At 37.6% G+C, this 16,007-nt stretch overlaps 2 protein-coding genes across 2 annotated transcripts; one reads left to right on the top strand and one right to left on the bottom strand.

The window, feature by feature from the left end:
- Nucleotides 1-10,389: 10,389 nt before the first annotated feature.
- LOC121802260 (ras-related protein RABA1f-like) lies at nt 10,390-12,104 on the bottom strand. The gene is made up of 2 exons (XM_042201886.1): nt 11,604-12,104; nt 10,390-10,969 (listed from the first exon to the last, which is right to left on the bottom strand). Exons 1-2 carry the CDS (start codon nt 11,822-11,824, stop codon nt 10,537-10,539), a joined length of 654 nt encoding a protein of 217 aa, XP_042057820.1. The 5' UTR covers nt 11,825-12,104; the 3' UTR covers nt 10,390-10,536.
- Nucleotides 12,105-12,952: 848 nt separating this feature from the next.
- On the top strand, nt 12,953-14,560 carry LOC121804967 (diacylglycerol O-acyltransferase 3-like). The gene is made up of 2 exons (XM_042204707.1): nt 12,953-13,512; nt 13,781-14,560. Exons 1-2 carry the CDS (start codon nt 13,111-13,113, stop codon nt 14,471-14,473), a joined length of 1,095 nt encoding a protein of 364 aa, XP_042060641.1. The 5' UTR covers nt 12,953-13,110; the 3' UTR covers nt 14,474-14,560.
- The last annotated feature ends 1,447 nt before the right edge of the window (nt 14,561-16,007 follow it).

Genomic DNA, 16,007 nt, shown 5'->3' on the forward strand with positions numbered 1-16,007 from the left:
AAACTCTTTTTCCAGCTCATGATCTGATCACATCTTCAGCTCAAATAACAATTCTCCACCTCGATCGATCATTTGCTGTCAAAATCCAGCTTGCACAAGTTAATCAACTTCATGCAAGTTTCAAGCTTTCCCTTTTGCAGCGGCTTAGTTAGCATATCTGCCGGATTTTCTGAGGTGTGGACCTCGAACACTTTAACCTCCCCTTCTTCTATCTTCTCCCTGATTAAATGCATCGGCACATCAATGTCCTTACTCCTCCCGTGATAAACCTGGTGTTTAGCCAAACATATAGCGTTGTTGTCGTCACACCCAATAGCTATGGCCTCCTGCTGCACACCAAAATCATTCAAAATGCCCTTCAACCAAGCACTTTCTTTCACCGCTGCTGTGAAAGACATAAACTCAGCCTCAGTTGTGGACAATGCAACCACACTCTGAAGACTTGACTTCCAACTAATGACTGATCCATAAAGAGTTAACACATATCCTGACTGAGATCTGCGGTTATCTATGTTACCAGCAAAATCTGAGTCAGAAAAACCTTTCAATGCATTACCTTCATATTCTTGCTTACCCTTAAACACAATCCCAACATCTGCAGCTCCTTCTAGGTATCTCAACAACCACTTCAAGGCAGACCAGTGCTCTCTTCCATAGTTTGACATAAATCTGCTAATCACTGACACTGCTTGAGCAATATCTGGCCGTGTGCTTATCATAGCATACATCACACTGCCAATAATATTTGCATAAGGAATTCTCTGCATCTCCTGTTCCTCAGCTGCATTCTTTGGGCATTGTTCAAGTGACAATTTGTAATGCTGCCCCATAGGCATTCCAACTTAATTTATGTCACTTATCTTGAACTTTGAGAGTATTCTAGACACATAATCAGATTGAGTAAGCCATATATCTCCTCTTTCTCCGTGTCTGATTATTGTCATCCCCATAATTCTCCTTACCGGCCCAAGGTCTTTCATATCAAAAGCTGCACTCAGATCATCTTTTACTTTATGTACTGGCCCCTTTGATACCCCAACCACCAACATATCGTCTACATAAAGCAAAAGGTATGCCACAGCAGCTCCACCTTTCTTCTTAACATGCACACACTCATCAAAATTTGATCTGAAAAAACCACTATCAAGCATGTGCTTATTAAACATTCTATGACACTGCATACTAGCCTGCATGGGCCCATATATGTTCCTTTTCAATAAGCACACTTTATCTTCATGCCCTGGTCTAGAGAAGCCCTCAGGCTGAGCCGTATAGATGGTCTCCTCTAGGTCACCATGCAAAAATGCAGTTTTAACATCTAACTGCTCTAATTCCCAATCTCTCTTGGCGACAATTGCTAGCAAGATTCTGATCGACGAATGCTTTACAACAGGTGAAAATACCTCATTAAAATCCTCACCTTGCTCCTGAGTGAAGCCTCGGGCAACAAGCCTTGCCTTAAATCTGACATTCTCAGCATTCTGGCCTTCTATTTTCTTTTTGAATATCCATTTACAACTCACTACCCTTCTGTCTGGTGCCCTTTCAACTAGAACCCAAGTACCATTTTTGAGCAGGGATTCTATTTCCTCTATCATAGCCTTCATTCATTTATCATTCTCTTTAGATTGCATAGCCTCTTTATATGATGAGGGCTCTGCAAAATCTACTTCTTCAGCCACAAATAGAGCAAAGTAGAGCATCTCACAATCTGAAAACTTAGCTGGTGGTTTGGAGACTCTTCTGACTCTATCTCTGGCCAACATGTAATCACTGAGATCCTCTGATACATCAGGCTGATGGCTATGTGAGTTACTTGGTTTATCAGCTACTGTATCTTGATGCTCCTTTTCAGATTCTTGAACCTTCACCTCAATTTCAGAGGCATTGCTCTCTCTGATAGGAACATTATTTGTTGACTTAAAAGATAGATCTTTCTCCGAAAAAATCACATCTATGTTTATCAACACCTTCTCATTTCCAGGTTCAATGCACATAACCTATACCCTTTGACACCAGATTGATAGCCCAACATCACACACCTCAAAGCCCTGGCCTCTAATTTTCCCTGTTTGACATGTGCAAAGGCCTTGCAACCAAAAGTTCTCAATCTGGAATAATCAGCATGGTTCCCATACCACAAGAAATCTAGTGTATTTCGAAACGGGTAGCGGGTATTGGGTACCCGCACACCCGACTCGTCACCCGTCGGGTATCGGGTACCCGCTACCCGACATAAGCGGGAACGGGTTCGGGTACGGGTATTGAGTTTCAGGGTTTTGCGGGTATCGGGTATACCCGCTACCCGCTTATATACCCGTTTAAATATAAATATTTTATTAAAATTTTTAATTAATATCCGCGCCGCCACACACAGGATTAACTCTGATCCTATGAAGTCTTTTGTGACAAAAGTTTAGAGAATATAAATCAAAAGTTTTGTCCATTACCCTAAATTAATATCCGCCGCCCGCCGCCACCCGCGAAGAAGGTAAGGGCTCAAGTCAATAACTTCTAGATTGCTGCCAATTCCTAAGAAACTGCGTTAATAATTTTGAGAGCAGATTTATTCAAACTTCTCAAACTGATAATTGATATTGGATTTATTCATTAGCTAATCAGATTAGAAATGACTTGATATATAATTGTGCAAAGTCAGTCAAATCAGAAATTATATTTTATTGCAGCTAAATGAAATTACATAAGTATATGTGCTTGTTTTTAGCAAAGTTAGTCAAAGTGGATATTTTATTTTATTTCCAGTGCTAGACACTTTTAGTTACAAATTGTCTACACTCTACAGTTAGTGATACTCATTTTTGCACTACTAGGAAATATTACTTGTGTCTACAATTTTTTTTAGGATGAGCAATATTATTACGGATGGCAATTAACAAGTTAAGGACGATGAAATACTTAAGGATATTGAAGATGAAGAAGAAGCAAGAACAGAAGCTCCAAGTCCATCGAGAAAAAGAAAAAAGAGGTAAGGTGCCATCCAAGCGGAAATCAACCTCAGTGCATTGGAACAACTACGACAAAATGATGGTTGAAGAAGGTAATCCCCCTGTTGCAAGAACGAAAGCAAAATGCAAGGAATGTGGAACTTTGATCGTTGCAGACGCATGGAATGGGACAAATGGCTTGAAGAACCACACAATTTCTTGTTTAAAGAAGAAAGCTGATGCCGAAGTCGGTAGTGGTCAGACTATTTTGGCATATTCCGTGGATGGTCAAAGTAGAGCATTGACTACTTGGAAGTTTGATCAGAAGAAGTTCAGACTAGGACTTTGCAAGATGATCCTTCTCGATGAGCTCCCATTCTTATTTGTTGAGCGGGAAGGATTTCTGAGTTTCATGCGGCTTGTTTGTCCACAGTTTCAAATACCTTCAAGACAAACGATAAGGACGGATTGTGTGCAATTATTTCTCGAGGAGAAACAAAGTTTGGTTAAATTGTTTCAGAAAAGGGGCATGGGAAGAGTGTCTATCACGACAGACTGTTGGACTTCGGTGAATAACAACAGCTTCATTTGTGTCACTGCACACTACATTGGGAAAGATTGGGTACTGCATAAGAAGATAATAAGCTTTTCTCAGATTGACAGCCACAAGGGAGCTGACATTGGTACTACTATAGCGAAAACATTGACAGAGTGGGGTGTGAATCATTTATTCTCTTGCACTTAGGATAATGCATCACAAAATGATAACGCCATTAGTGTCATCTTGACTCACATGGAGAAGAATACTATAGATATATTTGGTGGCATGTATTTCCACGTGTGTTGTGCAGCACATGTCTTGAATTTGATTGTGAAAGACGGTTTGAAAGAAATTGGCATCTCCGTTAGGAGAGTTAGGGAGGCGGTGAGGTGGATTAAGAGTTCACCACAAAGATAGGGGCCATGAGAAAAAGTCTTGGATTATTTAGGAGACAAGAGATTGATTGCAAGAAGAAACTTTGCATGGATGTTCCTACTCGATGGAACTCTACATACTTGATGTTAGAGTCGGCTATACCATATGCCGAGGCATTCACTACATTTGGAAACATGAATGCTTATTTTGGGAAAGATTTACGTGACAAAATGCATGATGATAAACCTATAGGACCGCCTGAGGAAGAAGATTGGGTAAATGTGAAGAAGATGGTTTCCTATTTGAAGAAGTTCCACTCATCTACGCAAATCGTCTCCGTCACCAAAAAGCCCACCTCACATTTGTTCTTCGCAGAGATGTGTGGTATCTTTGACCTTATTCGTCGGTTGGAGATGAACAATGACAAGGAAGTAAGTTCCATGGCTTCCAAGATGAAATTAAATATTGGAAAGTATTGGCTGGAGGAAACCGAATTGAATGTGAAGATGAATAAGATTTTATACATTGCTGCTATTCTTGATCCAAGGAAAAAGATGAAGCATGTTGAGACGTGCTTTAAATTGCTGTATGGAAATGCTCGAGGTCTTGAAATGGTGAAGGAGGTGACAGACTCGATGAGGGAGTTGTTTGTGTTTTATAGTGCGAGGTATGCACCTCGTCCTCCTAGTCGATCATCAGTTGATGCGACTATAGAGGACACGTCAGATGAAGAAGATAGTTACAACATGTTTGGTATGGATATAAGTGATGATGACGGGGACTCTAGTAATCAGACTGAGCTTGATATTTATCTAACGGACAGGAGACATAAAGTCCCGAAGGAAGAAATGACAAGCTTTGATTTATTAAAGTGGTGGTCTGAGCATTCACACTATCACGTTCTGAGCGAGATGGCGAGGGATATCCTAGCGATTCCCGTTTCAAGTGTTGCTTCTGAGTCTGCATTTAGCATGGGTGGTCGTGTTCTTTCTCCATATAGAAGTTCATTGACTTGCACGATGGTGGAGGCTTTGATTTGTGCCGGAGATTGGTTGAAGACTTCTGATTTGGATAAAAAAGAGGAGGAAGACGTTGATGAAGAAGAACAAGAAAAGGAATATCATGGTGGTAAGTATAATTCTAATTTTTATATAATTTATATTTCCTTTTCATATTATAAGAAGAAGAATTCTTATTTATTTTTATTTATTTGTTTAGTCTTAACCAAGATTGAAGCCATGGCTCCAACGAGTGCACGATTGACGCTCATGCCAAATGAAGGATGATTGCTTGATCAGTTAACCATTTATTTACTTATTTTATATTTAGACTTTGGATATTTGGATTGTTAAGACTTTTGGCTGCATTGTTGGTTAATTGGTTTTGGTTTTGGTTTCATATTTAGACTTTTGAATGGTGATTTAGAATTTGAATTTGTTTGCGTTTGCATTTGATTTTATAGGTATATTTTACTCAAAATATCTAAATATGGTCACACAATATGAATAATAGTCATCACGTTGGCTTTATATAATATTTTACTGAATAATATATTTTAAACGGGTCGGGTACCCGTCACTGTGCGGGTCGGGTAACGGGACAAAGATTTTGGCTACAAACGGGTACGGGTACCCGGTTCGCCGGGTACGGGTACCCGCGGGTACCCGTTTCGACACCCCTAACTTATTTATTAGCCTTGCTGCAATAGCTGCTGTCTGTGCCCAAAACATTTTCTCCATTCCAGAAGCCAAGAGCATACACCTCACTCTCTCCATGATGGTCCTATTGGCCCTTTCAACCACCCCATTTTGTTGGGGATTCAATGGGACAGTTCGATGCCTTTTAATCCCTTTAGATTTGCCAAACTCATCAAACTCTTTGGACAAGAACTCAAGTCCATTATCAGTCCTTAAACACCCAAGCACACACCCCTTTTCCCTTTCAACCTTAGAACACCATTCCTTGAATTTACTGAAGGCCTGTGATTTATCTTTCAAAATGTATAACCAAATTTTCCCAGAGAAATCATCAATAACAGTCATGTAGTATCTTCCTCCCCCTACTGATTTCTCTTGAGCCGGCCCCCATAAATCACTATGTGCATAATCTAGAGGTTTTGTAGATGTGTGTTTACCTATTGGGTAGGGAAATTTCTTAGATTTTCCCAAGACACATTCTTCACAAGGAGGCTGATCTTTAGTCTCAACTTCCTTGATCACTCCCATTTTCACCAGTTCTTTGATGCTGCCTGCAGCTGGGTGACCAAGTCTTGTGTGCCATAATATGAAATCATCCTCAATCACAAAATGTAGTTCATTTTGGCCCTTTACAATAGAAGCCTTCATGTAACAGAGACTGTCCTTTCTTTCTGTCTGTAGTAGTGTTTCCCCACCTCTACTAACAACCATTTTGCCCTCAACAGTGACAATCATGCACCCTTTCTTCTCAAGCACACCCAATGAAATCAGATTTCTTTTAACATCTGGGATATACCTTACTTCATTTAGTAATTTTACACTCCCATCTTCCAACTTCATCCTCACGGTGCCTACCACTTTCACACAGCAAACTTGGTTGTTACCTAGGATCACAGAGCCAACTTTCAAAATACGTAAAATTAAATATGCATGAGATATCCATAAATACTTACTAAGCATTATAACGAGCTGCGGAATCGTGCCGAGGAACTGAAAGACGCTGCCTCCGACGACGCCCGACCCGATGATCTGCAGCCACATATCTGAACCGGTGGCAACATATTTCCCGCCGAAAGACAGCAAGATGTTGTACACGACGATCATAAACAACAAACCCAAGCCGTTGGTGGCGCACGGAAGGAAGCTTTACACCGCAAGTCACCGTAGTCACCAACACCGGATAATTTCTCCGATCATCCACGATCGAGCGGCTGTGAGCTAGTTGGCTGCTAGCGAGGAGATATAGCGACGAAACGATGACGAATCCATTCATGGTTTTGGAGGGAAAATGTGGACTTAGGTTTTTTTGGGTATGGATTGGGATTTAATTGGGGGTTAAGCTGCATGTGGAGGTTTTATATGTATTGTTCTAGCGTATGCTTCTTGAGTACTAGTACCATATTTTTGTGTTGCATTTAGAATTTTTTATTTTATTAATTTTGCGAGAGATATGAGCTGGCAATGTGATAAATATATGAAGTAGGTTTATTAGGAAATTAATTTGGATCCTCGCAAATATTAGTATAAAATTATGAAGCCATATAAAATATGTGCATAGAATTAAATAGGTTTGCTCTGGTAGAAGATCTTCATTAGTTATAGTAATACTACGTACTAAATTTACTAAAATTAACGTAGCATTATGTTGTCTAGCATATACAATCACTATTTTTTTCAGATGTTTTTTTTATTATTAGACAAAAAGGTTCATTTTTTTCGTATAGAAATTACTCCTCACTCCCTCCGTACATGATTAAATGTCTCATATTTGACCGACACGGGTTTTAAGAAATTGTTTGACTTTATGTAGTAAAGTGGGTAGAAAAGTTAGTGGAATGTGATGCCTACTTTTATATATTGGTTTTATAATTAAATATGAGTGAATTGAGTTAGTGGAATGTAGGGTCCATTTACCAAATATGATAAAAGTGAAATAAGACATTTATTGGCTGATAGATGAAAAAGGGAAAAATGGATATTTAATGCTGGATTTAGGGAGTGGAAGGTAGAGGCAATAAATATTTCTTTCTTGATTCATTGCTAACCTAATTTATTTTTGATCCAGTCAGTCCGTAGGAATGATTCAATTTTTTCATATGAAAAATAGGATATTTTCATTTCTCAATTGAAAAGCAAAACTATCCAAAAATTCCAAGCGCCTCAGCGCGTAACTTCCCCAATTTTATACGTATATTACATATACATAAGTAAATAAAAAATTGTAGTCAAAATTATGCATGTATATTATATAATAAAATAATTGTACCGAGAAATATGGCACTTCTCCAGAACTCAAGAGAGCACATGAATTTCAAAAGTTCTGCATTTTACTTTATTAATATATCTATGGTGACAAACGTAACGTGTTCTGCGTAAATTAATAATAACTACATATAATTATCAACTAGAATATAATGAGATTTGCTTCCAAATAACCATCTAAAGAGTAAGGCACTAATTGTGCCTAGCTAATTTTATTGTAATTTTTGTTTTCATCTCTACAAAGCTGAGAGCTGAGCAAATGAGAATATATCATTACCAAGCTGCCAAGCAATTATTTAATATCTTTATAATCTAATTATGCTCTATTAACACAATTGACTTGAATTTGTAGTGATTAATAATATCTTGTGCAAATAACGTACCTTTTGATTTGATTGATTAACTAAAACAATACTTGAAACAAATTAAGTTCTCACGCATAAATAGTGGCGCATCTATAAATTTTAAATTGAGAATTTGAATTTTATAATTAACTGCATAACACATAAAAATAAAAAATAATATTAAAAGAACATCTTGAAATGATTTCCAATATTACAATTACACATTAAAATACAACATAACACTTACTATTTTATAACACAATTAAATTAACACTTTGGTCCTCTGTGACCAAAGTGACCATGTATTACCCCTAGATTGGGTTGAATGGTCTTGACCACTATTTGCCATTGTTCTTGCAAAATGTAAATGTGAGCATAAATTAAATAACTTCATAGGACAATGTATGGGCACATTTAAGCTTCCCCTAATTTTCACACTAGCATTTTATTCTTTTGAATACCCTCACTCCAACAAAAAAAACAGTTAAACACATTTTTAATGCAATTAAGGATGCTAATTTATGTTTGTAAATATACCATCAACGCTTCAAAAAGCGTCCTTATTATTGGTGTCTCAACTAAAATTTGAGGACACAAATGGAAGCGTCCTAAAAACAAAAGATTAAGTTAACATGTCATTAATTTTTCTTTTGCGTCCTAAATTGTTACTTCCTCCATCCACAAAATATAATCTCATTTGTGGATGATGCAAATTTTAATGAGAAATTTGTAAAGTAAGAAAGAGAATGAGAAAAAGTGGGTAAAGTTTGAGAGGGAAACTTTTTATTTTTAGAAATGTGATTATTTTTGTGAACATCATAAAATGAAAAATGAGACTATTTTTCATGAATGTAGAAAGTATTATTTTTTAAAGTTTTCCAAATGAAAATAATTCCATCGCAAATTTTATCTCATTAAAAATTAAGTTTTTTTAGTGAAACTTCTATGTTAACATTTAGAAAAAAATTAAAGCATAAGAGGTACAAATAGATTACCTTAGTTTGGATACATTTTATATCTTTAAAAATTAAGTTTTTTTAGTGCCACTTCTATGTAAACACATAAGATATACAAATAGATTACCTTAGTTTGGATACATTTGTACGCCTTATTATTATTTAAATTCGCCGGTTGGTGGGCCCATTATCTAAAATCTTCATTAAGCAAGTTTACAAAAATCTTATGGCTAATGACGAAAGAAGAATTGAAATAGACAACAACTCATTTTTTTATTAACGACATGGGTTTTGAGTAAACATAAGCATGGAAGACTCCTCTTTCCTGGGCCATTTCAAATTATTAATTTATTTAGGTACAATTATATTTTTCTCGACTTTTTATGTAGTACTATAAAATTGCAATTACTACTAACTTGTTTCTAAATACAAAGTCCAAAAAAGCACGAAGCATATCGTGATTGACCAGTACACCGTTCGATTTGAACTGTAATTTTTGGATTGATGCTTATCGTTTTTACCTCCAATAAAATGTAATTTTATAATTTCAAGTAATTTTTTAAAAGAGAAGTATTCATGCTTATCTAATTATTTTCTGAAGATATTAGTAATTTATATTGTATTTCTATTTATCTTTTTCGGTGGAATATGGCTATGGTGCTCCATGTTATTTTTAATTGGTATTGTTAGCTAGCGTAAGATAATTTATTAGATGCATGACAGAGATGGATATAAAAATGTAATCTTTCTTGAGTAAATAAATTTTAATATATGCAATAATATAATTGAAAAACACGTTGTAAAGCGTGTTATTTTGTTATGTTGACGATTGCTGATTGGCAATTATAGTCCCAATTAACACAGTGCATGATTAATTGATTACTCAATACAACGATGCTTCTTTTCCAATATTAATAGACAACTAGGAATTGAATAAGCCAAATGATACTCCATTAAAGATGAGGAAGGTTCCAGAATCCAAATAGAAAGGGTTTGTGTTGTCTGTATTCAGTATTCTGCTTCAAGAAATGGTGTCTCTCTAGAAGTTAATCGTGCTAAATAAATTACACATAAAAGAAATCGAAAAAATAGTAGTAGTAATTATACAAAAAATGATGAGTTGTGGATGTTGTTTCTAAGTAAGAGATAAGACTAAAAAGTATAGTAAGGCACATACAACAATGTGAAGGAATGTTGGTTGTGGATGCCCTTACAAATTTACCTAAACATTGGTCTATTGCATGAAAATAGAATTTTGCTAATTAAGAATCAATCAATAAATCCCACATCCTCTCATTGTCGAACTGAAGAATCTAATCCCATTTTTGTTAACACAACCAAACAACTAAAGAATTGAAAGGTTTGGCACTTACTATACATCTCCCAAGATTCCATCACTATTTCCCTAATCAAAAACTAGCCCGAGCAGCAGCCGCTGTTCTTGACAGCAGATACATCATCCTTGTTCCCAATGTTGATAGTTTGGCCCTTTGGCAGAGCCGAGGGGTCATCCCCTATGTCGAGAGCCTTCTTGCTCACGACGTGGTAGATGCTTGTCAGCACCTCCGTGAAGGCACTCTCCACGTTCAAGGCCTCCAAGGCCGATGTTTCCATGAAAAACGTGTGCTCCCTCTCTGCAAAGGCCTTGGCCTTCTCCGTGGAGATGGCGCGTAGGTGACGCAGATCTGCCTTGTTCCCTACCAGCATCACCACGATGTTTGAGTCCGTGTGCCCCCTGAGCTCCTTCAGCCATCTGTCTACGTTCTCAAAGGTCACGTTGCGTGTCACATCGTACACGAGTAGAGCCCCAACTGCACCTCTGTAGTATGCACTAGTGATTGCACGGTACCTGCACTTGGACAAAGCAAAAATTCACATATCGATCGGTGACTTTCAAGATTTAGGAAAACACCAATAATCTTCTATTAACTTCATCTAAATGACTAGTAATGCAGCTTTAGATTCTTCTACATTTTAATAGGTCCATGTTTTCACTAATCAATATGACTACTAATCAGACTTAGATTCATGAACATGTTACAGAAGAAGAAGCTTCTGTTGAAGATAGGTAATAAGATCATGCCAATTCATAGCATTATTCATGTTGAATGTATGAAATTATATGAATTACAGTTTCATATAGTTACAAATCCAATCATAGGTTTCATCAGAACTACATTTAAATTCGAGTTTCAACAGGAAATCACATACTTATCATTACCATCCCTTTCCATTTGTGAAAATTAAAATCATCCTTGATCTTTCCCCTACAGAAAAATCATTTACTCAACAAAATCGAGAGGAACATATGATCAAATCAGATGAAATCATTTGATAAAAAAAAGCATGAATTGATTCCAAATATTTCTATCTCCACCTTTCTCCTATACAAAATGTGAATCACAAAATAAACGCCCAAATATTGTTAGAATGAAACAGGAATTATTTTTTGAGGAAAATCGAAAATAGAAAGGATTGAACACCTCTCTTGGCCGGCAGTATCCCAAATCTGGGCCTTAACGACCTTATCATCGACCTGAATAGACCGCGTAGCGAATTCGACGCCGATGGTGGATTTGGACTGCTGGCTAAACTCATTCTTCGTGAAGCGTGACAAGAGATTTGATTTTCCGACGCCGGAATCGCCGATCAACACCACCTTGAACAGGTAATCGTAGTCCTCATCCGCCCTGTACGATCCCATTTGTTTAACCCTGACACTGTCGCGATTCGATCTACTGTATAATTTGTGTGGATTGCCGCAAATTACATGTCATTTGCGTTGATTGTTGACAATGTTATTGTTGTTCATGAGCTGAAGAAGCGCGATTGTGAATTTTTGTTGTTGGGTAAATCTGGGGAGAAAGGCGATTTTGGTTGTTTGATTTTGTTTCCCTCCACATATTCAGGAAGACCGTTGGCGGTCCAGTTACCCGTATCCTACCCGTTTCACCATTTCAGGCTTTGGCCCATTTCTATATCATGCTTGAATTATGTTGATGCCATGTGCCTTGTGATTGCAATCAATAAGCGCTGCTTATGATTTAAAATAAAAATTTATAGATATTATCTTTATTTATTATAATTCTAGTACTAGTTATTAGTTAAAATAATATTAAGTGATAAAATCTTATTTACTAAAAAATGAATACTACTATTCAACAAAGTAGTACTACTGTATAAGTAAAATTAGTACTCAATAAATTATTAAATAGTTCTTATTTAACCGCTGTGGATTGTGGACAATATAGTAGTGCAATATTATATAAAACCATTGATCAAATAAATCATTTACAATTGTTAGCTTAACTGAAAAGGTAAAGCATGGGAAAGCTAAGTTGTGGACGTAAAGGCAGTACTAATTGACTCCAAAACGTTGCCGTTTCATGCCACAGCAACCGTTGCTGTGTTTTTACCACAGGGGATCCAATCCCTTAAATCCACCATAACTCTTGACACTTTCAATTATTAAAGTTATAAAGCATCATACTATTCACTAAAGAATATGCTAGTGATGGTAGTAACTATTACAAAAGCATTATTATAATTTATATACCATATGCTACGAATATTCTAACACAAAAATAAATTCCTATGCTGACGTGGAAATTCCCCGCCACGTGTAATCCGGGGTGGCGCGAGAAACCCCAAAGCGCCAGCGGTTAATCGCATGTGGATTCAAGAAAAGCGCGTGTCCAACTCAAACGGCCTCGCGCGCACTGGCGCCAAGCACACGTCACCCAAAGCCAATCACAGCCCGCCACGTAGGCGTAGAGTTCATCCCCGATCTCTGGTTGGATTCCTTCTTAACAATGGAAGCAACAAATCCATCCCCAGATTCCACGCTACCTAACCCTTATTTGAATCGGTTCTTCATCGGTGGGCTTGAGATTATTCGGAATAAATAATCCCCAGCCTCTCTCCTCACATTCGCCTCGTTTTCCCCTCTCTCTCTTTAATCGATTTCACGCGTAGAGGAAGACAGTAAGAATGGACGCCTCTGCCATGGCTCTCCAGCAACCGATTCGCTTTCCAAACACCGCCGCTGCTTCATCGTCGACGAAAGAACTCGGGAATTATGCTGGTAATCTCGTTCGATTGCGGCGGGGGAGGACTAAAAACAGAGTATTGTCATCTGGATTCGGTGATCGGGGTCATCTCCAATACTATAACTCTAGCTTCGATTCCGAGGAGGGGGTTTCAGGGAGGAGGATGAGTGTGATGAATGGGAAGGAAGTGAAGAGCGTTAAGGAGAAGTCGGTGAAGAAGATGAAGAAGCAGTTGAAATTGCTTAAGGGATTGTCTCGGGATTTGTCAACCTTTTCTCAGATGGGATTTGGAATGGATTCTGATAGCTCGCTCGTTGATCAGATTAAAGGAAACATGATCACAGTATGAGTTCCTTCAAAATCCTCCCAATTTTAGTTTAGCGAATCAATCTGATTATTTGATTTCATTAGAGTTATTTTTCAGTTTCACCAGTTCTTCAATCATCCTAGGGCTTATTTAACCAGTTAACTTTTTCAATTTCGTATTAGGTAGGGCTTATCTAATCAACAAATTGAGCTACTAGGTTTGATTTACCATATAGACAGAGTCTTTTCTTTTGTTTCAAATCGAAATTGATGCTGATTTGAACAATTTATGTCTCTGATTGCAGGAAGCAACACAGCTTTTGCTGGAGCAGCTGCAGAAGGTGAAGGCAGAAGAGAAAGAAGCTAAAAAAAGAATCAAAGAAGAGAAAGCAAGAATGAAGGCTGCAGCTCGAGCACAAATTGGGGCTAACTGCGAGATGTCATCATCATCAAGTTCTTCCTCCGAATCAAGCGACAGTGAATGCGGAGAAGTCTTCGACATGAGTAGCCTCAAGTGCGCAACACCTACAAAAACCATCTTACAAGAAGCCAAGGTTGTGGTGGAGGAGGAGACAGCTCCATCATATCCAACTCCGATCATACCATCCATTCCACCCTCGTTCGAAGCTGATGCTGCACCAGCCTCTCTTCTCCCCTCGCCCGAGGAGGAGCAGCCTAGCTCTTCAAGCAGTGTGCAGGATATAAGCTGCTCCGTTTCTCCATCTTGCTCGAAGAAGATTGAGGTGTGTATGGGAGGCAAGTGCAAGAAATCAGGCGCAGGTGCTCTGCTGGAAGAGTTCAGGAGAGCTGTGGGGATTGAAGGTGCAGTCTCAGGGTGCAAATGTATGGGGAAATGCAGGGATGGCCCTAATGTGAAGGTCGTGGGGCAGGAGTCGTCGAGCTCTTTGTGCATCGGTGTAGGGTTGGAGGATGTGAATGTGATCATGGCAAATTTCATTGATGAACATCAGCAAATTGGTTTTGCTGCTGCATCTTGATGGATTTTTAAACTTGTTAACTACCTATAATTGTACAGTTATTTTTACAGTTAGTATTAAAAGTATGTGGTGATTTGAATTTTTGAAGCGTTGGTGTGAAAGAATTCAATCCATTCATTTAATCATTGTGATTATTATTGTTTTGATTATACCGAATTTCGTTAATCAGTTAAATCAAATAAAGTCTGAATCTTTTAACCAAGGCATTGGGGTTTATGGTAGATTAGTTTTAAGACATTTAACAATAATAAGTATGAATATGTCGTGCAAGTCAAACTGTGGAATAGGGCTAAATGTTTACAGTAATAGCTAATAAACTCATTCAAATCAACCAAGGCGCCCTGGTCAAGAAAGTAGAGCAATATAATAATCACGTGATTTATTAATTTGGATTCGCCTATTAATTATCACGTGATTAACGAGATCCATCATGAATATTAAGAATGAACTGTAGAATAGGTTGTCACGGAACCGACAGCCAAATATTTGATTCGTCACGTGATATGTCATGAATGTATAATTATATAGCACCGACTCAAAGGTCAAAGCAAACGAGGATGGAATATGTTTTTTCTTTAATAACGAGTAGTTAAATATAGTAACAAAATTTAATTAGTAGTACAGCACAAGAAATTAAATATGGATAACTGTAATGGGCAGATCTAATCACATAAGAGTTTTACAAGAGGGGGTATTCATGTCATTAACAATAATCTTTTTCGAATTTCCAACTTTTTCTGTTATTTGGCTGCAGAGGGAAAAAAGAGTAGGAAGAAAATCAGTAATTATAAAGAATAATAAGAAGTACATTTCAGGAGGATTTGTGGAAAAGAAAAATGAGGAATGGAATTTAAGATAGGTAGCGGCGTTTTCAGAAGCTTCGGCTATTTCCTGGCTTATAAGGGAAGGGCCAAACGATGAAAATAACAATGTATAAAGTGAAAAGAGAAGGAAACAGAGGAAAAGACTCATCATATATGTACCTTGCTTGTTCAGTCTCTCCCTGTTCTTGCAACTTCATGTACCTTTCATCTTCTCGATCAGATGATTGATGCAAAAATATCAAAATCGACATGATGCGTTACTAGGTCATTGTGGGTGAAACAAAGACATCTTTTGATGACTTTCTCAGAGATTGAATGCCAAGAAACGAAACAAGTTACAGACCTTTCACGTCTTGAAAACAAACAGTATTAGATTATGGAACAAATATTATGCAAAAAAAATGATAAAAGTTGAATACCCTTCATCAACATCACGTGCATGATACCTTGGGGCCGTTTCCCTTTCTGTCAACAGCATTGGAAAAGAAACAGCAAATGATTACTTGTTACCTGATGGATCCGCGAATTTTTGATGTTAGCAAATGCTGGTAGAGAATGAAAATACAGACACAAAGAATTTACGTGGTTCGATTTACTGAAGTAAATCTACGTCCACGGGAAAAAGGGAGGGCAAGATTGTATTGCTTGATCTGTTTTCTACAGCTTACAAATACAAACTTGCTATTTGCTATATGGTGTTTTATCTCTAG

The sequence above is a fragment of the Salvia splendens genome, chromosome 5 (genome assembly GCF_004379255.2).
Source record: "Salvia splendens isolate huo1 chromosome 5, SspV2, whole genome shotgun sequence".
NCBI classification, from domain to species: Eukaryota; Viridiplantae; Streptophyta; class Magnoliopsida; order Lamiales; family Lamiaceae; genus Salvia; species Salvia splendens.